Source organism: Macrotis lagotis, chromosome 7 (genome assembly GCF_037893015.1).
Source record: "Macrotis lagotis isolate mMagLag1 chromosome 7, bilby.v1.9.chrom.fasta, whole genome shotgun sequence".
Taxonomy (NCBI): Eukaryota; Metazoa; Chordata; class Mammalia; order Peramelemorphia; family Peramelidae; genus Macrotis; species Macrotis lagotis.
Genome location: NC_133664.1, coordinates 4,154,988 through 4,182,650, shown reverse-complemented (window position 1 = coordinate 4,182,650; position 27,663 = coordinate 4,154,988). Strand labels below are relative to the sequence as shown.

The following is a 27,663-nucleotide window of genomic DNA, read 5'->3' as shown; positions in this document are numbered from 1 at the left end:
AGACGTGCTTCAAGTTTCCCAACAATTTGGAGGGGCAAGGTGCTTATTCAAGGTCCCACAGCCACGAAGGGTCTGGTATGGGATTTGAACTCAGAGTGACTCTAGACCCAAGGCTTCCTATCCACTGTATTATCCAATGGTGTTGACCCTTTGTAGAAAGGGGAATGTTAGAATCAGAGGGGAGGAACCAAGAGATGCTGGATCTTGTTCATGGGATGACCAAGAGGCCCTGTCACAGGAGGGAAGAGTGTGTTGGGATATAAGGAGCCGAGACAAGGAGAGGGTTCTGGATGCCAAAAAGAGCATTTGGAATGTGATCCTGGGGGGGAGTAGAGGGCTTTTACTTTTTTTTCTCATCTCCTGTGCTTGTAAACAGGCAAAAGTATTCTAATTCATAAAAGGCCCATCCCCTCCTGTCCTCCCAGTAGGATTATATTCAAAATAAGTCCTTTGATTTCTGGAATATCACATTCCAAGCTCTCTTCTCCTTTGGTGTACTGATTGCTAAATCTCATATGATCTTGATTGTGATTTATTGATTCACAGATTTTTTTCTTTTTCTGCTGTTTGTACTATTTTTTTCCCTAAGACTTGAAAACTCTGAACTTCGGCTATAATATTCTTGAGGGAATTCAATTTTGAGTTTCAGGAGGTAACTAGTATGATTTCATTTCTACTTTATACTCTACGAGATTTTGATAGTTCTAGAATTTCTTGAAATTAAACATTGTTGTCTATTGGGTGGAGGGCGTTTGGGAGGAGGGCATGACTTTCAGTTACTCTAATATCCTTAAATCAGCTCTCCTTAATCTATTTCCCAAGTTAGTTGTTCTTGTTTTACATTCATTACATTTTTCCTCTATTTTTCTTTCCAACTTTTCGCCTTTAATATTTCTTGCTGGCTCAAATTCATTAAATTATACTCGTTCATTCTAAATTCAGAAAGCTTGTTACTACTGTGCCAAGATCTTGATTCACTTTCTAATTCTTCTATTGGTCCAATTTTTTTTCTTCATGTGCTCTTAGATGATTTTTTGAATTTTTTTTAATTTTTCAAAAACACTTTTACTTCTTTTCCTAGTATTTACACTGAACTTTATGCCCATCACCTGTTTGTTTTTGAGGCATCCTCTTCTGTGTTTGTGTCATAGGTCTCCTGACACTATATACAGGGTTGGTTTTTTTTTTTTTACAGTGGACTTTTTTGGTTTGGTTATTTTTTCCAACACATGTGCTAATCTTAGACTTTAAGGCTGGGTTTCTCTGGAGGGAATATCTGGAGCTACTTTTGCTTTATTAGGATACTGAGTTAATCCAAGATCTCCATTTAAAGTTCAGAGTGGGAATCTGCAAGTTTTCAAGTGGTATGGAAGATCCAGGAAGTCTTGGAAGCTCCTGACCTGGGTTTGGATCTAAGCCATACATTATCTGTGGTTTGCTCCATTTGGATTAGGTCATTCATAGATAGCTGTTAAGATCTGCTTCTGAGGGATAGAAATGAAGGCTCCCCACTTGGTATGAGATTTCTGCTAGAGAATTCAGACAAAGCTGGAAGGTAGAACAAGCCCCTGCTCTCCTCCTGAGATCCTAGTCAAACAGTTGCTTCCTGTTTAAATTAAGGTCTTTTCACTAAGATAAAAAGTAAAATGAGAATGCCCACTGCCATCAGTACTATTTACTAATTTACATTAAATGTGAGATGCCATAATAAGACATGAAAAAGTAACAGAATTCACATGGGCAATGAATAAACAAAATTAGGGCTTTTTGCAAATAATAACTGTTTATTTAGAGAACCCTTGGGAGTCAACTAAAAGCCAACCAATTGCAGAGGAGATAAGTACACACAAATCATCAGCAAAATAACTAAAGGTTGAGAAAATACTTGAGAAGCCTACCAACTGAGACAAACATCAGAATTATATGATTACAAATACAAAATACTCTTCACAAAAATAAGACAGATTTAAATATTAATGGAGAAAGACTAATTGCTCATGTATAAAAAGTCAATAAAATTAAAATCACAATCTCACCCAAATTAATTCACTTAGTGCCAGACCAATCAAATCTCTAAAGAATTAAATTAGAGAATTAGAAAATTTGTTCAGGAGGAACAAATGATCAAGAATTTCACAGGAGATAAAGAAAAAAGAAGAGGGTCTCAAGGTACTACCAAAGCAGAAATCATCAAAACAATTTAATGTATTAAAAAACAAAAAGTTCAATCTGGGGATTAGGTACTCAGCAAACAAATAGCCTAGGGAGGGTAACAGGCTCAATCCATTTCAAAATTACAGGTGAAAGGAAGGCAAAGAAGATAGGAGTTGGACACAGTTAAGATGGTCAACAAGATTCATTCCCTATTTTTATTTAAGACTATAAACATGAGGGCCACTAGGTGGCGCAGTAGATAGAGCAGCAGCCCTTGGAGTCAGTAGTACCTGAGTTCAAATATGACTTCAGACACTTCATAATTACCTAGCTGTGTGGCCTTGGGCAAACCACTTAACCCCATTTGTCTTGCAAAAACCTAAACAAACAAATAAATGAATAATTAAATAGATAAATATATGTGTGTGTGTGTATATATTTTTTAAAAAAGACTATATAAATTTAATCTGGAACATAAAGGCACAACACTGGACTTCTGATATTGTTTCTCCTTTGTTCTTGAAAATCATGACATTGGATTTGGCGGTGGGGGGAGAATTGTGCTAAGACACCAGCCTCACTTTCTCCTCCAGAAGAATGTAGGTCCAGTGACCAGATACAGGACTCCTGGAGATGACCCTAGATGGGAAGCATCCAAAGTGAAGTGACTTACCCAAGGTCACACAGTTAGAAAGAGCAGATTTGAACAGAGACTCAGACTCCTGATATGATTGTAAGACATAGGTCACGGACACAGACAATTTCTGGCTAGACAGAAGAGATGAGCTCTCAAGAGTCAATAATGTACAGGGGATGGCCAAGAGCAAGCACAGCAATGGCATGTGCTTTCTTCAGGGCTGGTAGGCTCATTTAACCAAACAAAAGACTTCCCACTAACTTTCTTACTGTCCAAAGAATCTATTAAGGCATCTAAATTGTATGGCCTGTTGTGTCAGCTCACCATGAGATCTTTCTGTCATATTTCTTCCATTCCTTTCTCTAACAAACTTTATTATATGAAATTGTCAATGGAATACACTACAGGTATAATCAATATTTTGTGATAAGGTCTTTTGGGAGAAAATGAACAAATTATTTTATTGCACTATATTAATTTGAAGAAATTTATTAAATTCAATAGATACAATAGTACTCACTGAGTCCCAAACCCTGTGATTAGGAATATGAAGACCACAGTCCCTGTTCTCAAGCAATCTAAGTGATAAATCATTAGCAATAATGTTGACAAATCTCTCCAGAATTAACCTATAATCTAATAATTTAAATCTAACCTTCTGTCTAAGTCTAATTGTGTGTACAAACACAGATATATAAATACACATCTCTGGGTTGTATATTCAGTTGCATATTTTGGAAAAAACTAGAGTATAAGGATTATTAAAAATGGTTCTTTTACATTGAAATATTTGACTTCTGATCTAGTTACTGTTGAGTCAGAAAAAGCATGTGAAGTTTCTGATTTGGTTTACTTTTTATTTATGCTTGTTTTAATTATTTATGGTGGGGTTTTTTTAATCTAAAATTCCTGTGCTCCCCCACCATTGGGAAAGTAAGCAATATATCAAATATTCATGTGAAATCTTGGATCATTGTATTGATCAGCATAGCTAATCTATTTTTCATGGCTGCTCATTCTAACTACTGTCTTTCATGGTATACAATGTTCTCCTGTTATGAATCTCTTGCTCATTATCTCTTATAAAGTATTAAAATCATTAAAATCATATATCACAATTTATTCAACCATTTCCCAACTGATTAACAATCCCTCAATTTCTACTTTTTAGCACCACAAAAAGTACATAGACAGATATAGGTATTCTTCAGTCAAAGGGTATAGTCAGTTTTACAACCTTTTGGGGACAGTTCCAAATTGTCCTTCAGAAAGGCAAGACTAGTTCACAGCTCCACCAATAGTGCCTTAGTGTATCTATTTTTCCACATCTTCAGCATTTATCATTTTCCTTTGATAGGTGTGAAGTAGTACCTAAAAGTTGTTATAATTTCTACTTCTCTAATCATAGTAATTAAAAAGTATTTTTTCATGTGCTTATGGACAGCTTTGATTTCATCTGAAAACTGCCATTTATTTGTATTGTTTAATCATTTATCAATTGGGGAACGCTTTGTTTTGTTTTTCTGTCTCAGTTCCTTAATGCTTTGTACTTCATTTTCAAAGAAGACCATGCCATCTGGGAAGTGATGCCATGAAAAGCACTTGAACTGAATATGGGGTACAGGGTGGGGCAGAGCTGTCTGCTAAGTCACCAGCCTCACTTTCTCCTCCAGAGCCATCTGGTACAGTGCCAGATGTGAACAGGAGATGGTCCTGGATTAAAGACAAACAGGGTAAAGTGACTTGCCCAAAATCACACAGCTAATAAATGGCAAGTGTCTGAGGCCAGATTTGAACTCCATCCTCCTGATTCCAAGGTCAATACTCTATCCACTACACCACCTGATTGCTTTACATATCTGAGAAATGAGACCTTCATCACAGAAACTTGCTGTAATATTTTTCCTCTAGCTTCCTGCTTAACTTCTAATTTTGGCGACACTTGTTTTGTTTGTGCAAAAACTTAAATTTCATGTAATAAAAATGATCCATTTTGTTTCCTCTTTCTCTTACTTGGTAATAAATTCTTCTCTTTATCCAGATTCAAGAGATACATTTTTCCTTAGTTCCTTAAATGTATTTATGATATCATCCTTTATGTCTAAATAATGTATCCATTTTGGCCTTATAATGGAATGTGGTGTTGGTCTATGGCTACTCTCCATCACAGATTTCCAGCGTTCCTAGATAATGAGCCATGTCTCCAAAGTCTGGATAGGAAGTTTTATCCAATGCTAGAATACCAAGTCATTTCCTATTGCATACAATGTACTTAATCTATTCCATAGATCCTTTCCTCTATTTCTTAGAAAGTATCAAACTGTTTTCATGATTACTCCTTTGTAATTTAGTTTGAAATCTGGTACTTCTAAGGTTGATTTCCTTCATACTTTTAAAATTCATTTCTTTGATATTCTTGACTTTTTGTTCTTTTGTTCTTTCATGTAAATTGTTATTTTTTTGAGTTCTGTAAAAACAATTCTTTGGTAATTTGATTGGTATAGTACTAAATAAATAAAATAATTTAGGTAGAAGTTCTGTTTTTATTCTATTGGCTCAGTCTGCACATGAGCAATGATTATCCAATTGTTTGGGTGAGTTTTTATTTATGTTAAAAGTATTTTGTAATTGTGCTCCTACAGTCCCTGGATTTGTTATGACTACCAAGTATTTTATACTATCTATAGTTACTTTAAATGGAATTTCTCTATTTCATACTGCTGACAATTTATGGAAATGCTGATAGTTTATGCATTTATTTTATATTCTGCAACTTTGCTTAAGTTACTAATTTTTTTCAACTACTTAGTTTATTCTTAAGGGTTCTTAAGTATATCATCATATCATCTGCAATGAGGGATCATTTTGTTTCCTTGTTTCCTATGTTTATTCCATTTCTTTTTCTTGTTTTACTGCTATAGCTGGCATTTCTGATACAATACTGAAAAGCAGTGTGATAATGGAATAACCTTGCTTCATACTTGATCTTATCATTAGGAAAACTTGTAGTTAATTCTTATCAGATAATGCTTATGCTGAGCTTTAGAAATATTTATTATTGAATAGTTTAAGAAAGGATCAACTTAGTCTTCTGTTTCCAGTGTTTTAACATCTATAGGTGTTCTCTGTCAAAAGCTGTTTCTGTAACTGTTGCTACTATTATATGATTTTGGTTTTTTATTGATATGCTTGGTCAACCAATGCAGTATTCATGGTACAAATCCCACCAAGTCATAGTATATGATCTTTGTGATACAGTGTTGTAATCTCCTTGCTAGTATTTTATCTAAAATTTTTGCATCGATATTCATTAGGGAAATTAATCCATAGTTTTTTTCCCTGTTTTCACTCTGTAGGTTAGGTATGAAAACTATTTTTACATCAAAGAAAGAATTTGGTAGGATCCCTTTAAATATTTTTTTTCAGATAGTTTATACAGTATTACAATTAATTGTTCTTTAAATAGTTAGTAGAACTGACTTGAAAATCCATCTGGTCCTGGGGATTTTATTAGGGAGGTTCTCTAAGGCTTAATCAATTTCTTTCTTTCTAAGATGGGGTTACTTAAGTATTCACTTTCCTCCTTGTTAATTTAGGCAATTTATATTTTAGTAAATAGTCATTCATTTTACTTTGTTGGTTTTATTGGCATAAAATTGGGCAAAACAGTTGCTAATTGTTTTAATTTCATCTTTACTATTGGTGGAGACACTCCTATCATTTTTGACATTGGTAATTGGCTTTTCTTTCTTTTTTTTTAAATCAAATTAAACTATGGTTTATCTATTTTATTGTCTTTTTTCATTAAACCAGCTCCTATTTTTATTTATAAGTTAAATCGATCTTTTACTCTCAATACTATTAATCTCCCCTTTGATATCCAGGATTCCTATTTTAGTGTTGTTTTTTCCTGGCAAATCAATGGGGTTAAGTGACTTGCCCAAGGTCACACAGCTAGGTAATTATTAAGTGCATGAAGTTCAATTTGAACTCAGGCCTTCTGACTCCAGGGTTCGTGCTCTATCCACTGTGCCACTTAGCTGCCCCTACTTTAGTGTTTGAATAATAATTTGTAATTTATTCTTTTTCTAATGTTTTAGCTGCATACCCAGTTCATTAATCTGGTTTTTCCTCCCTTTTTATGGATCTATATATTCCCCTAAATATCGCTTTGGCTGGATTCCACAAATTTTGATATACTGTCACACTGTTGTCTATTTTAATGAATTTATCTACAATTTATTATTCTTTAAGATTAGATTACTTAAATTTCCAACAAATTTTAATCTATGCTCCCATAGTTCCTTACTGAATGTAATTTTTGTTGCATTATTTGGTTGTAAAGTTTTTATGCCTTAGTACACATAGTCATATTTTGTACATTTACAGTTGAGAAAAAGGTATACATCTTTCTTCTTCCATTTTCTCCAGAGGGTTATCATATCTAACTTTTCTAAAATTCTACTTATCTTCTTAACTTCTTTGACATTTACTTTATAGTTAAGATTTATCTAGGTCTGAGAGGGAAAAGCTCCAGTCCCCTACTGGTATAGTTTTGTTAGCTTTTTTCTCCCTGTAATTCAGTTTAACTTTTCCTTTACAATTGTGGACACTATGCCATATACATATATATCTTGTAATGACATTATTTCACTGTCCATGTTGCCTTTTAGTCAAATGCAATTTCCTTGTTATATTTATCATAATGAGGTGTATTTTTGCTTGTGCTTTTGTCTGAAATCATGACTACTAGCCTTGCCTTTTTAAGTTCACTTGAAGCATGACAGATTCTACTCCAGCCCCTCATTTTAACTGTGACTTACTGTTTCAAAGTTGTTCCATATAAACAATATACTGTTGGATTCTAATCCATTCTCTCAGCCTGTTTTAAGGTAAAATCCACTCCTTTAGCTTGTTTTCTGAATTAAATACTAGAATATTTGTACATGTTCCTGAAATCTTTCTACAGGTTCTGTAATTCCCTATAACCCTCTGGAAATACCAGTATTTTTCTCAACTAAAGAATGCATGACAGTTCAACACAATAAACAGATACAAAGATGTCCATGCATTTTCTTTCTTTAAACTGGACCGCATTTTAAAAAAAGAGATTTCCATAAAATCTACTTCTAACATTCAAGGGTCTGTATTAGTACTGAAAAGGGGAAATCTAATAACATGAAGGTATGAACAAACCATATTTTCAGTACTTTCTCTCTAAACATTCTTCTAAAAAAAATCTTATTTTTCAAACATATTCTTGCCCTCCCTCACTCCCTTGAACCATTCATTACAATAAAAAAGTATTTGGGGGAAAAAACCAAATCCTGCTTCTCTCATTTCCCAAATCCACAAAGAAGGGAAAGAGATCCATTTTCTCAATTCTTTGGGGCCCAACTTCAGGCCTTTCAGTTGGCATTCAGTTTTGCCAAAGTTCACTTCTAGGCACCAGAGATGCAGATCAGTTCAGCTCTATTCTATGCTACTGTTTCAGGGTTCAGAGCCTGCTCCTCTTCCTCATCATTTCTAGTAACAGGCATCTGAAGAAACAAGAAGTGGAACCCTTTAGGGGGGTACACCCAATGGGTGAGGTTTCTGTGGTTATTAATTAGGAATAAAACTCTTCTGATTTACAATACTTGTCATTAAAGCAGAGGTTAATTTTAAAGGGCAATCAATAACCCTACTGGAACATTGTATGCTTTTGAGAGGAAAATGAGGAAATTTCCTCTAATGAGGAAAAAAATCCCAGACCATTTGATGAACTGATTCTTAAAAAACCCAGACATGGCCACTGTGTCACTCAGATGCTTGATCATTCTTTCCCTATATTCCTAACATGACTTTGGTTTCCTCTAATGGAAAAATAAGAAGCATCTGTCCTACCAAGGCCCAGCCCAAAGTCCCCTTTGACTCAAAGACTCCATTCTATCCTGAGGGCAATAGAGAAGATTCACAAAATTAGATTCTGGTGAGGGCAAATGAGAGAGAAGAGGAAGCCTGCAAGCCATGAGACCAATTAGAAGGAGAGGAACTAGGAGATCATACAGGATACCATGATGCAAAAAGCAAGAAGAATGGAGTTGGAAGGTACAGCAAAGTGATGATACAAGGTCAATGAGCACTGAAAAGATGAGCACACACATCACCAGAACTAAATCTTCTGACTTAACAGCTAGCATGGTTGATTACTCCGAACGAAGGAGAGCAGAGGGCACTGCATTTGGAAAATATCAATTGGCCCTACCTTCTTCCATCTTCCAGGAATGCCATATGGTTGCCAAACATGGCCCATCCCAATTCAAATGACAGCTCAGCCCAAGAGCAATGGTGGAATGCTGGATAGTTCTCAAGACTTTAGGTTGTTTGACAAGTGTGAAGAAGAGGTATGAAAAAATCTCACTAAAGAGATAAACAACTATGAAAGGATGAAGTCTAATCACACAGAAAATGGAGAGAAGCACCAACTGAAGCCCATGATAATTTGGGCAGCCAACTGGTGCAGGACAGGATGCAGACAAGAGTCACTCTGGATTGAGCTATCACCTGCACCAATGGAGAGAATGTCAATGCTGAGGGATTCCCAGGGCCATTGAAGACTTGCTTTCTATTCTCTCTCATTATCTGCTCACTATCTAACAAATCTTAATCATGTTTATATCTTTCAATGTCTTGTACAGAGTAGGTGATCCATTCATTGCATTTGACAAATAAATGACCCTATGTGCAGGATTTATATTTTTAACTTTCTTTTTCAACTTAATACCATTTAAAAGTTCAATCAGTTATGCTTAACTTGTTCCATTTAAGCTGGGTAAACACTTAAAAATGAAATAATTTTGTAAAAACATATAAAACCATTCTCCCCTCCTTCCTTTTTTTTGGAGGGTGGGGGTGGGGGTGGGGGGGAGAAGTGGCAAGACCTATGAGGTCCCCATTATTAGAAACTTCCAGCCAGAAAATTTTCTCTTCAAGATGCTCAATTCACAAGTGTCAGAGAGCAGTCTAGAGCACTCAGAGCACATCAGAAAGGACTGTGACATGCCCAGGTGGCACAGCTAGGACACATTGGAGGCAGGCCTGGGACCCAGATCTTCCTGATTACAAGACCAACGCTAGCTCTCAAATTTAAATTAGGAACCATGAAATAAAATGCAGTGTTAATGAGGAACAGCAGAAGGTACTTACTGTCTGGAAGTAGCATGACTTCACCAAAGGGAGTGAGGCTGCTGCATCTCCTTGCAAGAGCATCCCCTTTGGGCTGTTTCCACTCAGCACTTCGCTCGCCCAGAGAACCTGAGCCCTTCTTGACAAGCAGACCCAGTGGTCAGGGAGGTATCCCTCCTACCCACAGCACTTCATTCTGAGTGCCATCTTCAACAACAGTCCATGACCCAGAAATCCTGTGCCTCAAAGAGGGGAGAAGTGGTCCCCCTGAATGCTCATCAACACCCTCCAGGAAACAAACTGGGATCAAAGGAAATTCGAAGGTGCTTGACTGGTCCCTAACCTCACCCTCATCCTTCATCACCAAGTCCCCAGAAATATAATAGTTCAGAAACTGTAAGTGGCCAGTGACTCCTGGGAGTATCCCTGATAGCTCCTGAATGTCACCTTCTGGGGAAGATCTATGACACTATTTTAATACCGGACCAAAACACTTGGAGATTCTGTAATTGAGAGGTTATCTGTTTCTGGGACATCGCTCTCATTTTCACAGACACTAAAAAGAGAAGATCAACTTAATGGTGCAAAACTTTGGAATTGATGAAGAAATTGACATTTGCTTTATGAAGATCCTCCAGTACAGAACGGCCTTATTTGCAAAGCTCACTGAATTTCCAATGATTGAAACACCATTTGCCTTGAATCATGCATTCTTCCTTTCATTTAAATGCCAGAGAAGTTGGGTTTGCTGAAAACCAACAGGCTAGCTGTCAAGGTGGTCTATCTATTTTCCAGGTTTTCTCAAAAAGTGTCTGGTGACAATTCCCTTAATTTTGGAAAGTCCACTATCTGTCGATTCAAAAGACTAAGCCATAAAACCAGGCCACTTTCCTACCGTTGACTCTTTGAAATTTTAAGAGGCAGAGACATGACAATCAGGGCTTCAGAAAGGTCACTTGGGGAGAGAAGAGAGAAAAGTACACAAGTATGGGTAAGAATAGATGGTGTTCAGGGAACGGACTGAGGGTCAGAGTTAAAATTATTGAGTGATCAAGTCACTGACAAATGTGTAGATGGGGATCTGGGCAAAGAACTAAAATTAATTCTTTAAAAATTAGCCCCCAAATTGTCAGCTCCCTAAAAGGGGGCAGGTAAATATTATGATTAATGCTCTATTATAATTAATACTTAAATGAATTACAATTACAGAATACTTCACCTATGACTACAAAGGAAAGAAATTATTTGGGTTTAAATTATTTAAGCAGCTACTTAATACAGGGAAAAGTTCAGACTGGATTAAGGAAAATATACTTTACTATCAATATAATAAATGATGAAAAGGCGCTCTGAGTTTCAAGGGTGTACAATATTTTCATTTTGATTATTCTAATTCAATTCTAAAATAATAGGTCCAAACCAGTCAAAAGACAGAAAATGTATTCTGGTAGATATATATTATTGGAGAATGAACTTCTGAGCCCAGCTGGTGCTTTGATCATCAGCAGACCCATTTTACAAAGATTTTAAGGCTTCTTTATTTTTCTTTAAACTGATAGAGGAAGTGTACAGATTTTGCAGAGTGGCTTAACTGGTAGGTTAATGGAAAAGCCCAAGTTTGGTGCAAATCTGCATGCTTGCTGCCCCCACCCCACCTCAAACTGAGCCCCTTCCTCATCATGCCAGTTAGCAGTGCCCATGACTTTATTCTGTGGTCTACAATGTGGTGCCCACCTAGAGGCAGCAACACAACCTTCAAGGCAGAGAAGACAACCAAGGCTAGATCACCAAGCAACCTGCTAGTAATTCAGTCCCAAGGGGAAGGATCACCACGGCACACTAGGCCATTAGATGGGGCTAGAACTGCTTGGAGGGGAATAATACCAATCAGATATTTAGAGGAACATGAGAACACTTGCATGGCCTCATGGGCGCCAAGGTAACAAAGCCTGCTTCCCTATCAGTGAAGTCAGGACAAAAGTGGCCCTGGGGAGGGAGCACCAGTGACCCCAGACTGCAGGTGTGCCGGAGAATGGAGTGAGGGGGTGCAGGTCTGGAGGGGTTTCAGAGTCAAAGTCCTTGAAAGTAACAGGGGTCACTGGTGTTTCTGAGAAGGGTGATGTGGTCAGGGAGTTGTGCTGAGGAAAGCCAAGGGAATCTCCTCTCTGGAGCACCAAGGGTAAACCTTGGAGGAGGCAGCAAGATGAGGCCCAAGGACGGCTCAGTCCAGAGCTGCTCCAATGACAAAGGCCGCTGGAGTACAGAACAGCTATGGTCAGGGCGACAGAGTGTAGGCCACGTTCAGATCATGAGGTCAATACAGAGAGCCAACTGAGGGTGTGGATGGCCACTGGAGAGAGGGAGACAGGTCAGGGCCAGGTCTGTTCCACCACCCACAACCCGAGACAAATGCGATGTACAGAGTTGCCCAGTGCTAGAACCCTCGCTTGTGATGAAAACATCCAAGTCAGGAAGGGTAAGTCTCTCCTTCTAGCAGGAAGCTTCTTCACACTCCCCATGCCTCCCCATGCTAAGGGCTCTGTCCCTCTATTAACTTATCTGGTACTTATTTTTCTCTCTGTAGCATCTATCTAAGGGGCACGGATGAGACCACAGGACATAAACCACTGGGCTGGGAATCAGGAAGATCTGAGTTCAAATCCATCTCAGTTCATTTCCTAGCGGTGTGACACTGAGTAAGTCATGAAACTTGTTTGCCTCAGTTTCCCCAACTGATAACTGAGGATCAAATGAGAGAATTCATGTAAAGTGCTTTGCCCACCTGAAATCTCTATATATGCCAGCTCATTTTTGTTCTTATTACCATTACTATTATGAAGGTAATTAATTCACTTCATCGTGTCACCAGCATGGTAACACTGCCATAGAGCTTTCGGGCCTGTGTCTCTAGGATCTCACCCTGTATGGGGGCAGGGCTCACGGTGGACCCTCTGTCAGTGTGTTGACAACAACCAACATTTGGTCATGGCTATCACGCCAGGGGTGGGTCATCTTCAGGTGGACATGTTCTGTCCTAGCCTCCTTCAGCTCCACTACACCTTCCAACCCAATCTGGATTTCTGAGTTGAAAAGGGCCTCAAAAACCTTCTAGTTTAACCCAATCATTTTACAGATGGAGAAACTGAGGCCCAGAGAAGGAAGCTGGCTTGCCTAGAGCTGTCTAAGAAGCCAAGTTAGGACTAAAATACATATCTTCCTAGATCCACTCCTTTTCCAACCACCACAAGTGAAGACAGTCTGCTTACAACATCCCATAAATATGTTACTGAAGAACAAATATGAAACCTGGAAATGGAAAACACAAAGCAAGAGAAGTAAAAACATTCACTTTGTGAAGTGCAAAGTATGACTGGGAAAGCACAAGAGCGACAAGCCTCTAAGCCCAGTTAGCCATTGGAAAGACTTGAGCAGCCAGAGACAGCTTTCTATTCTGCCGATGTTCTCACTTTCACCCCAGTCCGGACAACCTAACCCACCTCCATCTCAACTGGCCCCTGATTCAGGGCCACATGAATACATTATCACTGCCTTCCCCCTGGGGAAGTAGTGCTTGGTAGTGACAAAGTTAACATGGATAAGAAAACAGGGACCTTTCCTTAGTTTTACCTTACTGCATCACCCCAAGACCCATTATCCTGAGAAATGAGGAGAGATTGAATAACGAACTCAGGATAAATTCTGAACACAACCTTCTATGTAGATCCCAATTATCAACACTACCCCTAAAAACAAACCCTATCATCAAAACCACAATTTCTGTCCAGTATCACTGTCTTTGCCTTAGGAGTTCAAATTGTTCAACAACTAAACACACCCAAGGGTTCATTTTCTTACAGAAAATCTGCAGACCAGCCATACATCCAGATTTCCAGACTTTCAGTAGCCTCTGGAATTTCTCAAGATTTTAGAATCAAATAGGAGCCTTTCAGTTTTGTGAATAGGAAATGTCGTACAGTTCCAATTTCAACTGGTATAATCCTCAGACACAGAGTCTCATCCAAGAAGCAGAACTTGAAAATGGATCTTCTGACTTGAATCTAGCCTTCTTTGGACCACAGTAACAGAATATTCAATATGAATAAATTTCTTATTTGCTGTGGTCAAATCATTATATGGTGTCATACTGGCTGGGATCTCACACCATCCCTTCTCTACCTCCCTGACCAATGGTCATTCTACCTGTACTCAAGGACCCTGAAGGAAAGGGATCTCATTCCCTCTCAAGGCCCAGTGCACTCTGGGTCAGCTCTTGGGATAAGAAAGGTCTTCCTCCTTGGATCTTTTGCCCAGTATTTCTGGTTACAAGATTAATCATTTCTCTACCTCAGAGCCCTTCAAAGACTTAACATATCTTTCCTCCCTAAATATTCTCAATTTCTCCGGCAGATCCTCCTCAGGAATCATGGCAACAAATACTAAGATTATAAACTAATAATTTTTTAAGTGAAAAAAATAATTCAATTGCAAACACCAACACAAAAAATATCTGAGTTAATCAATTATCTGTAAGCAGTGATTTACTTGAAATCTTAGGATGAAGATGTCTTTTAAAACTTCACTGGCACTTCATGGACATTCCCTTCTCAAACCCTGAAGTGTGGGAACCTGTCTTATTTGGGGTGACTCTCTTCCCTTGGCTTCTGAAGCTCCAGCTCCAGTTGGTGAGGTGCACAATGAGTCATCAGGAAGGGAGAGGTCTACAAGTCAGGAGCCATGGCTTAGACCATCTTAATCAGAGAAGTTATGGGCACAGCCCACACCTGTCCCATCTTCAAAAGGTTTTCTTCAAAACTACTAGGAGAGGCAGATAGGTGGCACAGTGGATAGATCACAGGCCCTGGAGTCAAGAGGACAGTTCAAATCCACCCTCAAACACTTACTAAGCTGTGTGAGACCTTGGACAAGTCACTTAACCCCACTGCCTTTCAAAACTAAAAACACAAAACCAAAGGACAGATAGTTCTTGCTTACTTTCCCCTACTAGTTCTATCTGTCCTTCCTTAACAGGTTCTGAAACACCATGTGATCTGCTTCTGGTACTCAGTGAGGGTTCTGTGGGACCCAACATTGGCACTCAGGTGTCCAGAGGAGATCTCAGTAGATCTAGTCTAGCCAATACTTGAAAAGAATCCCAAACGCTACCTCCTCTTTCCCATTGCCCCCAAAGAGGTGAAAAGGCTCTTGGACCACCCCACCACCTTCCAGGACATCAGTGATGAAAACTGAGAATGGGAGGTAGAGAATCAGAAGAAAGGCTTCAGGAGGGGGAGCTGGGTTGAAGGGTCATCATAAACTACTCAAGACTTGTTCCAGTGACTGCTTCCAACCTCCTCCAGCTCAGGTGGGCACAGATGCCATTGCCCAAAGGAACCCATCAAACACTGTTAACTATGAGGAAGTCTACTGAAAAGACTGAAGCCCAAACAGGGCCTGGGGTGTTTTCATACCTGCTGCTCACTGAAGGCAAAGGAGAAAAACAGAGAGGAACACAAAGGGCAGCTGAAAAGATGAGAGGGAAATGGGTGCTCCTCCATTTGCAAGCACATGGCTTACTACAAGAATGCCAGGCTTCCAGGAATCAGACAGAACTTAGAATGCCGCTGTCTCACTAATCTTTTGACTGAAAAGGTGGAAGAAGAAACAATGTGCCGAATATCCCAGGGAACCAGGACAACAAAGGAACAACAGTGGGTACGATGCCCATGATTTCAGAAATGCCCAAATCTGAGGAAGCTGCCAATGGGAAAATGCACACTCCAGTGCCCATGAGCAGAGCCAGGTCCTCTGGACAAGAGGTAAAGGTAGTTTCCTCTTCCACCCCCGCCCCACTGCAGTTCACCACTTGCCCCCTCCCCCCCCTTCCCCATCACACCCTTCTCCATCCCACTTGCTTTCCTGGGGTCCTCCTTCCTCAGAGTTCCCAGCACCGCTTCCACACCCATTTCACAACTAATCACACGAGTGAGTTACACTTTCCCTGATAAGATGTAAACCCCTTTAAAGGCCTCCTAGTGGTTACTTGGTAGAAGGCATGGAGGCATCGAGGAGCAAGACTGGAGGAAACTGGGGGGGGGGGGGGGGGGGTAGAGAGGAAAAGGAGTGACTGGGTCGGCATGTCCTAGAGACGCCCTGAGCAGAAAGAAGAGACAGGGGCCCAGGTAACAAAGGCACCAAAGCTTGGGACAAGTCAGGATCTCACAGGTGGGGGTGGGGCAGGTCTGAGGTCCTCACAGGTGTTGGGGGAAGCTGCCGACTTTTTAAAGCAAAACTGCCGGCCCTTCTTTAAAAGGTGGCTAGGACAAGAAATGAAATTTTAGTCTTAATCTGATTCTCTCTAAGAGAGGAACCGATTGGTAGAGGAAAAATGAAGGGAATTCCTTTGAGAGGCGGTGACAGAAAGTTAAACAAAGTGAGGACAATATCAATTTTTCAGAAACATCATCAAAGAGTAACAGGGAAAGGTCAAGATCTGAATTCTGAAAAAAGCAAGATTCTCTCAGACTCTGGAAGAGGCCCTGATGCCCCCTGATCTTTTCTGCCCACTATAAGCAGGATAAGATGGGGCAGGGAGCCCCTCACAAGAGAGACTGAGGAAGGGGAGACACAGATGGGATAAGCCAGACATGTGTAAACAGGTGAAGGGCTGGTAGGCATGGGAATAACAAAGAAATTCAAGTCACAAGGTGATGAGGCACCTACCAAGTGCCAGAGATCTATAAAAGTCAAAAAGGCCTGCCCTCTTTACCTTCCCTCAAGAAGTTCATAATCTAATGGGAAGAAACAAGATGGTCCCAGTCACTGGAGATGGGATAAATGGAAGGAGATCTCAGGGGAGAAAAAGGGAGATCCTAGCAGAGACCTGGAAGTAGGGTGCCCCTGGGGAGTCTTCTACTTAGGGCTGGAAACCCATGCTTGGGGATGGGACAGAGGATTTTCTCGTGGATGGCTTAGATGAAAGGTCACTGAGAAGCAAGTCAGGCAAAATCCTTGCCCACTTCCTCTGCTCATCTTGGCTGCAGCATCTGCATCTCTCTGCGTCCTCCAAGGACTCTCTGAGAGGCGGCCTAGCCCTGCAGAGCCATCTGAGGCTAGAGACGCTCCTGCTATGGAAAGGGGCACCCACTCCAGGAAACTTTAATGGACTGACTGACTCTCAGGCTCTTCCTCTGGTAGTCACTGGTTGTGCACAACAAGGTGCCTGGCACATGGTGTGAGCTTTGGGAATGCTTGGTTGACTCTGCCAAATGGTTTTACTCTTTTTGATTCTATTTTACACCTAATTCTATTGTATGCAAGAAGCAGCTGGAACATCCCAAGTCAACCAGGGGGTGAGGACACAAGAAGACATCACAGAGAAAGTGATCTGCAAACTTCCACAAAGGCCTGTCCTTCTCAGTCTCTCTCAAGAGCCCAAGGCCTATTCCTTTTGGGGCACTAGACACTGGGTTTCTCAGTGAAGGAGAGATGGAAAGCTTACCCCAGGGTTGCTAGGCCACAACCAACGAACAAACGTTTGCTGGGAGCTAACTAGGAGTTCACTCTGTTCGAAGTCTTGACCCAAAGGCAGCATTAAAGTGGACTAGGTGGGAAAGATGCCAAGGTAGAAGGCAACAAGAATGGGCTTGGTCAGTTATGTCTAGGTCAGTGGCACTGGGTTGTGGAAGAGACAGAGCAAGTGTGGAAGGCTGAGCAAGGACAAGGTCTGGAGGAATCAGGAGCAAATGGAGCAATGCCAGTATCCCAGGGAGGACAGCCTAGAGAGGAGGAAGGAGGCAGGGGCAGAGGGAAGCATGCCAGAGACATGGGGAAAGGCCCAGGCTGGATGGGATGAGGAAAGGGACATTGGAGGACGGGAGGAGTCAATGGTGGCTCCATGCCAGTCTCCCAGGTCTCTCTGCTTCTGGGAGCTGAGGAGGTTCTCCTGTGCACCTTGGGGGTCATACCCAGCTCCAAGCTCGTCCTAACCGACTAGGGTGGGTATCCCTTCCTAGAGATCTCTTGCTCTCCTTCCTCAGACCTCTGAGGTCACAAGAGGGCCAGGATTTCTCCTCTTCTCCAGACAAACTTTCAGTCACAGAAAGCAACATCAATGTGGACATGGATTCCTGAAGGAAAACCTCAATCCAACAGTGCCGATGAAGTATCCACTCTTCAGCTGGCACAAGGCCCCAGGGGCTGAGATTGTCACCAAGAAGGCTCCGGCCCTTAGGTGGGCTTACGCTCTCTCAGGGAGACAGCACATACTGAAGCTCACCCAGGAGAGACCCACTATTCACACCTGCCAGAGCAACCAGGATAAAAATCAGCAGGTCCAACAACATAGTCATCCTGTAAATTATTTCCCAAAGGCCGTGAGAGGGCCACAATGGGTACTTTCACACACTCCAATCCATCTTTGGGGGCTACTTCCCAAGAAATGAAATATACTTTTGGAGCAAAGCAAACTTCATTTTAAATGTCATCATTTTTTAAAAGGTTAAAATGTATCAGGAGATAGCCCACATTTAAGCTACAGCCAAAGGAGGGATGAGTTTACTTTTTAATAGGAAAATGTAAGGCATTAGAGAAAAATGAGCTCGCTCCCTCCACCCTGTCTCTCTCCTTTCCTCTTCTTCCTTTTTTCTCTCCCTTCTTCCCTATCCTCATACCTTCCTCTTCTCTCCTACCTCCTTGGAAGGATAAAGCCATTCTCTTCAGCATTTGCTCTAGAAACTCCTTAAAATCCCACTCAAATCAAAATTTTCCTCAAACCCATTTCCAAGTCTCTGGATCTACCACCTTCATATTTCTGAGGAAACACAAGGCGGAGGGGATTCGGGCATTCCCACAGGGACACAATCAGCTTCACCTTCACCTTCAATTCCTCAGAAACAAAAAGAAAGCCAGCAAAATCCTCCAAGTCCTCAAAGTGTTGTGAGCACAGGACTTGCACTGACTACTCGATAGTGAGGGACTGCAGATGAGGGGCCCAGATCACTTCTGTGACACCAAGACTCAAAGAGGCGACCCATATTGGACAGAAGCCACCCCAAAGTGAGCAAGGGGGACCCTTTTCCTTGGCACTGCCATGGGAGTCTGTCCATAAAACGGTGACAGAATAAGCAGCCTTGCCCCCAAAAGTCTCAAGACTTTCTGAATCCTGCTCAAAATCACAATGGCCTGGCTTCGTGACAAAGGCCTTTCCTGCACCCAGACATCTTGTTTTCAACTGAACCTGGGACTCCTTCATCAGACCTGCCGCCTCACAGGGAGACGAGCTCTCTACTCTACCCATGTGCAGAGAAGAGCCGGGGCCCCACAAGTGCAGTGACATGCTCAGGGTCCTACAGTCAGTGCTGGGCTCCCTCCGTTCAGGTCATGATCCAGAGGACCAGCCTATGGAGTCGATGGTATCAACTGCAAGTCTGCTTTCTCCCTACTTCTCCAGAGAGCTTCGGCTCAGGAACTAAGTGTCCCACTCTAGTCCGACATAACCAGCCTCACTTTCTTTCTTGTAGGGGACTAGGTCCCATTGATACATAAGGTGTACAAAATGATGCCTCTCTGAACTTTCATTGGTCACTATTTTAAATAAATTTAGTCACTAAAACCATGATTGGCCTCTTTTGGTGCCTAGAATACCTTACATATAAAGTCATGCTTGGAAACAAGCTCCACACCCAGAGGTAGCCTGGCTTGGCAGACTGTAAGCACCAGGAGGGCCAGGACTGGGCCACCCAACTGGGAGCAGAAAGGCCTGAATTCTGGTTCCTCAGATCAATCCCTTTCCTGCAAGGTGACCAGGCAGAAAGTGCAAGGGTCAGCTCTGTGCAGGAGAAGGGGGCAGGGGATAAAGGGGAGGGGGGAAAAGGGGAATGGGGGCCTACTTGTTTCTCAAAATGGCGGAGAGCAAACACCAGTTTCCTGCTTTAGAATGAGCAATTTCCAGAAACTAGTCCATTTGGGTCTCTCATTATTCCTATTGCACAGCTGAGGAAACTGAGATTAAGAGGTCACCCTGACAAGTGGACAGATGAGAACTCCTGGCTTCCTGATCTCCCCATGATGCCAAATGGCAGAATCAACTCAGATATGGGCACTACTGACCACAGCCCCTGGACAGCATCAACTCCCCTCACCTCAGTTGACAGATCCCTGGCAGAAAAGGGAAGGGGAAAAGGAACTGAGAACAAAAACAAAAGTCCTTCCAGGCCACCTTTTCAGCTTTCTTTGTTTCAGAAGAAAGAAGCATTAACACATGTCTCGTGATGTGTGGTGAGAAGACTGGGCTTGGCCAGTGTTTGAGGAGCCGCCGGCCCACCTCACTCCCCCAAGATCCCCTCACTGAATCCTCAGGGACTCAAGGACAAGAGTGTGGCAGCGCAGGAATCTGTGGGTCCGCCACAGTGGCAGCCCATGTTCAAGAGGGAGCAGCGTGTGACCTCTATGGGGATCCGCCTGTGCCCCTAAGCTGGGGTGAGCAGCACCACCGTGGCCCTGGAGCCACTCTCTCCCTCAGAGGGTTGCTCTCAAAGCCTCCTCCTACCTTTGCTTTCTCATCACAGACTCAAGGAGACAAAGAGACTGCTGAAAGGCCAACCCTTCAGAGCAGTGAAGAAGGCCAGGCCTACCTCACGAGGTTCTCGTTGTCTCCGGTCCCCTTGCAGGTCACACACTCAGTACGGAGATCCTCAGACTTGGGCTTCTTCTGGAGCACAGACTGCCTCTGCCTCCTTTCCCGAGGAACTCTTTCCTACCACAACAAGGAAAGAAGGAGAAAGGGGGAGGAGAGGTTTAACTGCAAGTCAGAAAACAGTTTCCAACAAATGTCTAATTTTGTGGGAAAGAGTAACATTGCTGTTCCCTAACCTCAGGTTTCTCTTCTTCAGGAACAAAGCTTCTCTTGCGGCCTCTGGTTCTCTAAAAGTAAAGAAATAAATAGACACATCAGGATTTTGCAGCTACCTCCTAAACATCATGAAGCACCCAAGTGGATGCATCGCTTACATGGGACAGGGAAAAGAAAGAGCTAGCATCCATAATCCTCTCTTCCCAACCCTCCCTCAAATCTCCGGTCCTCAGAAACAACTTTAAAATGGGAAAAAGTTGAGGATGCATGAGGGAGACTCCTGATTTCAGGGACCCCCTCTCAGCCCAAGCAGCTGGAGAAGCCTTCTCTGAGCCTGACTCCAGGAGCCGGAGGACCTGGTCAGAGTGGGCCAGGAACCTCAGACACAACTGAAGCCTGCTCCACTAGCTGGAACTTTACTCAAGATGCTGTCTCTGTCTGTCTGTCTGTCTGTCTGTCTGTCTGTCTGTCTCTCTTTCTCTCTGGGTCGGTTTTCTCTTCTCTGAAATGAGGGACATGGAAGAGAGAATCTGAGGGGTCATCTTCTAGGTCTGGATTTCTATTGGACTATCATATCAAGTATGGTGGGTTATGGGGCAGTTAGGAGAGCACCTTGGCCCTAGAGAATGGTCTCCAAAAATCGCAAACAAAAGTAAAGTGGATTGCCAAAGCTAATTTGTTTTCAAGATATTCTTTTATAACATTATCCACCCTAACAGCAACATGGGAGTGATGATCAACTTTGATGGACTCACTCATTCCATCAGTTCAAGAACCAGGAACAATTTGGGGCTCTCTACGATGGAGAATGCCATCTGTATCCAGATAAAGAACAGGGGAGTCTAACAAAGACCAAGGACTATTACCTCCAATATCTTATAGTCTGATCTTGCTATCTCTTATACTTGATGTTTCTTCCTTAAGGATATGATTTCTCTCTCATCACACTCAATTTGGATCAATGTATACCATGGAAACAATGTAAAGACTGGCAAATTGCCTTCTGCAGGGGGTGGGGGGGAAGTAAAATAAGGGGAAAAATTATAAAACTCAAAATAAATACAATCTTTATAATTCAAAAAAAAGATATTCTTTTGTGATTAGAACTATAAGCAGCCCGAGCTCCATTAAAATGTTTAAAATTTCTTAAGTCCATTTGAATTACTCAAACCCTGGCATTTCACATTAAAATGAAGGCCCAGTTTGGTTCAGATAATACTAATGAGTTTACTTTGCAGAATACAAACTGCAAAAAATTCCAACCAAGAAGTTTCACAATGATGGCAAAGGTTCCCTAACTGGTGAAATCAAATGAAACAAGTGACAGGATCAATGGAAAACCTAGACTGGCTGGCTAGCTCTTGGAATTTGAGTTGCCCAGTTGTGTTCCACAAGTTCATGAAAACAAGTAAAAGGTCTCTTTCAGCCACTAGTAAACACTACAAAGATGGGGACCCACAGTGTCCATGTCATCTGGGCCCCCATTTGGGTACCTTCTCACTCCTCCTACCTCCTTGGCCTTGGTCCCTACTCCCTTAGGGAGAACTGAGGCCATTCCCTGAGAGCTCTCTCCCTTCCTCAACCCACGGGAGGAGGTGGCCAGCCCCTCTTTACCCACCATAGCGATGTCATTCAGTGCCACACCTTGCCCCTCCATTGAGCTCAATTCCTGTCTCCTGTCTCCAAACATGTCTAGGTTAGCCCATCTTCAGAAACCCTTCCAGATTCTCTCCAACTATCAAGTCTTCACAGGAGCAGAACAGAGTGTCCTAGGGGTGAGTGCTGGGCTTTAGAGCCAAGTCAGCTGATCTCTGACACAGTTGCCCAATACTACTTGCACCACAGACCGGTCCCCACAGAAAATACCAGGGACCTGTTTTTGTTCATGACAGAAGTACTGAAGACAAATCCCAAACTGAGGCTCTCAAAACATTTCAGAAGAAAAATGGAACACATTTAAATAGAGTGTGAATAAAATGCCATCTGTTTCCTTCTGGTGGCCACTCAAAGACAGCAGATGGAATGGTTAGCACCCAAAGTAAAAACCATTCCAGGCCTGCCAACTGGCTACAGGGTTTGTGTTATCTGGATGAATTTATGCTAACAGTGTCAAGGAAAATACTGAAATAAAAGGAAACAAAACCAATTTCCATCACCAAAAGCTGCCTACTGAGGATCCAAATCAGAGGACAGCACCAAACACCTGTAGACATCCCCTCCCCATCTCCCTGTGTCCAAACACTAATATGGAACTGCTAACTTAAGAGTTTACACAAAGAGTAGTTCCTGGGGAAACTGCCAGAAACAAGAGGCTTACCGAGAGTTCAAACTACCTTTTGGGAAGCAAAGAAGATCCTTTCTTTTCAGTGACCAGAGAGTGGACACATGCCCAGAGACCAAAGCTCAGTTTCTTAATCCCCTTCCTCCCCACTGGCCAGGAAGCACCATGCTTCCCCAAGTAACTCTCTGCCCCTGCTTCCATTTCCCACTCCCCTGTTATGCATCAAGTTAATTATCACTGGGTTTTGTTGGTCTCCCCTAACTAGCATGGAAATGAAAATTAAGCACTTCTTCCAGAAACTTTTACAGAAGGAGGGTGAGAAGACAGGTGTGTGTGAATACTGCGAATGCCCACAAAAGGGGTGTTGAGATTGACCTGTTCATATCCTAGAACAACAGGGAGGGCTGAAAAAGACCCCCTAAAGGCAGCAGGGCAGGATTCTTCCACTCCACTGAGCCCCCAAACTAATCAGCTGGGTCAAGACAGGCTGTCAGCCAAATCATTTCAACTTTAGTCAATGATAATTAGTCATCAAATTACTATCACTGGACCTAATAAAAATGTTCCCTAAGTTGCCTCATTATTAACATGGAAACATTCACTTTAAGGCAAAAACCAAACAATAAAGCCCAAAACAGGACTGCATAAGGACAAATAGCCTGTTCTTTTCTTTGAAGTCAGTGGGTAGTTAGTCAGGAAGCATTTATTAAAGGCTTACAGTTTCCCACAGGCCCTCAGTACTCAGGCTCCATAGGAAATCAGTTCGTGCCCCCCAGAAGTCAACCCACCATCATTATGTCCAGACCAGTCACGGATGGCAAAAACCAAGGAAGAAAGGGAAGACCCAGGCCCGGAACAGGAAGGAAGGGCAGACTATAATGATTGAAAATACACTGCATCATGTTATTAATTAAACACTTGGGAAAGTGAACAGCTGTTCAAACCCCACCAATGGCCAAGTCGGCATTCCCTTTGATGTCCTAGGCTGTGCAGTTTGACCAAGGATCATCCTTGTGTTCAGTTGGCAGATGGACACATGTAATTGCCATTAACACTAATCTTTAATATGAACAAACTGGGCCTGGTGAATTCAGCACACAAATGAAGAAGGCAATATGACCCAACCCTAAAGCCCTTTGAATGCCACATATCCCAAGGGCTAGAGATTATGTGAAACAATGACAGTTATGCCAGGGACAGTGGAGAAAGACCTACAGGAATAATTAATTCTACCCTAAGTCTGAAAAGAAGGATGAGAAAGAAAGGGTGGCGGCACATTTCAGAGCCCTGGAAGGACACTCGAGAGCCCCACTGGAGGGGAGAGCTCAGACCAGGTCCTTACAATGAAACAGGAACTAATTTCAATACAGCCACATTCAAAGGTTGTGCTGCTCCTGGAAGCAATCAGGACAAGAACACTTACAACTAAGAGCCCGTTGGAGGATGGTTTGGGCCACTGCCCTGAACAGAAGCTGACCATGACTGAGAAAAAAGATCCCCAACAATCTCAAGCCAATAGGGACATTTCTGGACTGAGGAGACACTCCAAATCATTTTAATCTGCACCCTTTATCACAGAATTTCCAAGGAACCACCTGGCAGCTGGCATCCCCTAACCAAAGTGTCTCTCCATTTTTTCCCCTTCCTCTCATTTTCAGGAAAGAAAACTAAAAATGTTCTTCTGTGTCATGATCTGTAATAACCAGCAAGAGCAGCAAGGGTTGCTGGGGCTTCAATCCAAGCCTCAGAAGAGACAGAAAGACCCAGGTCTCAGAAGATTACAAAATAAAAAAAAGAAAAAGAAGAAAAAGGCTCCAGAAAGTTCTATGGGGCCCAAACAGGATCATGCTGGCAAATGTTTAACTATCAGCTTTCTGGGGAGGGAGGAAGGCAAGGAATGTACCTAGTAAATACTTTTAACTGGAATCTGCATCATTCACATTGTTTCCAGCAAACTCTTAGGTCCAGACAACAGAACAATATATCAGCCTAGATTGGTCACTTTCCCAGGGATAAACAATCAACAGAAAATTTAAACTCCAAACAAAGACTGCGGACAACCTGGTCCCCAGACACACCCAAAATCACTGGGCCACAGAATCCTATGGCCCATGTTGCCCCAAGTCCCCATCCCCTCTCAGCTTCAGAAAGTCCAGCCTCTTAAGGAACAGAGCAGGAGACAAGGGGACACCCTTGGATCCCTCTTCCTTCGATGTCAACAAGAGGCGACTGCAGCCAAATGTACAAACCAAAATGGTGAGGCCATTAGCAATCATTGGCACTTTTAGAGAAACAGCACACATCCCAAAGTTTGCCCTCTGATACTCCCTTGACACCTTAAAGCCTCCCAATAAAATCAACAAGCTCCAAACATCAGACTTGGTCCAGCTTCCAGAAATTCTAGCCTCCCTGCTGTAAATAGGGGCTTCTCCAAAGGATGGGGAAGGAGACACTTGAACCAAACCTCCCCCGGACAAATTTCCACGGAAAACTAAAGGCTGCTTCCCCAACGACATGCAAGGAACTGATCCCAAGCTCTCCAAGAAGTGCCGAAGGATGCACCCAAATCTGTTCTCCATCTTCCTCATCCTCCAACTTTAGGACAGTGTTGCAGTGTCTTGTTTCGTGCCTGACAAGGATTCTGTCCTAACACCCTTCTCTCCTCTCACCCAGACACTGCCAAGAATGGTCCAGGCTGACTCGAACCGAACCTTCTTCCTCTGATGAGGAGTCTTCCTGCCCTGTGCTGTCATCCCCCCCTTCATCTGCCACTGCCATGCAAAGCCCCAAACTCCCCCATTCAGTCTCTAAACTGCACAGATCCCCACAGCTGGACTCTAGGAAGGATGCAGGTATCGCCACCTCAGCTTTAAAGAGAGGAAAATGGACTTAGAAGTGATCGAGAGAAAGCATGTGAGGCCAGCCACGTCACATGGAAAAAAAAGGGAGGAATGGATCCACAGCATTTCTAAGGCTATGTGAGGCCTGGAACAGAGCCAAAGCAAAGCACACCCTGCTCTTACACTCCAAACAGAGAGGGCCTAGCAGAGGCATGCAGGACCAGGAAAGGTGAAGGCAGAGTGGGAAGCAGAGACTGATCCCAGGGAAGAACAGGACAGTGGAGGAAAGGCCTGAGGAGCACTCAGGAGGAGTGGGGATAATGAAGGATAGAGTGGACAGAATACAGCACCACAGATGGCCCCAGAGGGCTCAAGAAGCCTGGCTCTGGCCCCAGGCCAGGAAGACCTGGCAGACTCCAGTGCTGTGTATGCCCCAAACCATATGCCCCCAATTGGCAGGGTGACTCCAACACATCACAAGCAGAAGGAACTTCCTCCTGGGGGGGGGGGGGGGGGGTATGGCTACATCGCCTCCAGGAACTCCCAGGCCACAGAAAGGAGACACTCTCGGGAGCTGGCATCAGCAACTCTTCCTTATCTAATGGGACCCCTGGTTCAGATGCTGTGCTGAGATCTGTTCGGTGCTTTTGTCCTCACCAGATCCCTGGAAGATGGGCTCTACTTTACAAATGGGGAAACTGGGACAGAGGATAGCTAGCAGGTCTGGGTAACTTCAAAGTGTTCAGAGTGGTCTGAGATGCCAAGATGCCTTGGGTGGTTTGTCCAAAGTTGCTTCCTAGTATGGGCTAAGGCATGGTCTTCCTAACTACAAGGCTTAGTCATCTATGTTCCACCAAAATATCTTCCTATCTGAATTAATATTCAGTAAAGGGAAACTTTCTCAAAAGAAATGACCACAAAAATGGTATGTTCTTATGGAAGTAACTTTTAAAATGTATTCATGAATTTTTATATTTTATTACGCTTTTATACTTTGTGTGGAATGTGTCACATTCCAAATAATAGTTTATAGTTTTTCCCCATCAAAGATTATCTATGATATTTTCAAATTATGTACTCCATAAAAACACAAAAAGTTAACTAAAAATAAATGCATAAATATACCTGGAATAAAGACCATAATGAATACTTAATTAGGAAAAAAAAAGAAATAAAAATGCCTATCAAAGGTTTACTTCCCCCAAAGAAATACAGGCGGCTTTCTGAATAGGACAGCAAAGTCAACCTCTAGGCCTGCAGGAACCCCACCTAATGAAGAAATCTGTGTTAAACCATAAGACATAGGCAGTGAAATCAAAGTCATTTAATTTTTTTTTAAGTTTCTCAGTTAAAATGCTGGAAAGAGATATATTCTGAATTAATTCTCATCACCCTAGCACTTACTAATTATGAAAAAAAAAACAAACACCCAAGAACCCCAAAGATCAAAAATGAGGAAAGGAATCAAGATGTCAGGAAACAAGTAATGTAAGGGTTTAATTTGGCTTTCTTTTTGTTTTCTTATTTTCTCTGTGGAGAGGTAACAATGGGAGGTACAGATTTTAAGTGCTTGTAAAAAATAAAGACATTTTTAAAAATTATTTAAAAAGAGAAAAGGTATGGAAAACTTTTTTTTAAGATTATCTCAAGTAGTTTTTAATTGATTTCTTTTCAAATTACCATAAAGATGACTTTGAAGACAAAAATTCGAATGGGAAAACACATTTACTGCACA

At 42.1% G+C, this 27,663-nt stretch overlaps 1 protein-coding gene across 6 annotated transcripts in view; it reads right to left on the bottom strand.

Moving 5' to 3' along the window:
* Positions 1–27,663, bottom strand: part of PHF14 (PHD finger protein 14) — a 258,656-nt gene that overhangs the window by 153,026 nt on the left and 77,967 nt on the right. For all 6 annotated transcript variants that reach the window (XM_074195391.1, XM_074195390.1, XM_074195388.1 and 3 more), the window contains exons 15-16: positions 20,828–20,878; positions 20,590–20,711 (exon numbers count right to left, since the gene is read on the bottom strand). In XM_074195391.1, the coding sequence (XP_074051492.1) occupies positions 20,590–20,711; positions 20,828–20,878 (173 nt within the window). The remainder of the gene's footprint in view (positions 1–20,589; positions 20,712–20,827; positions 20,879–27,663) is intronic.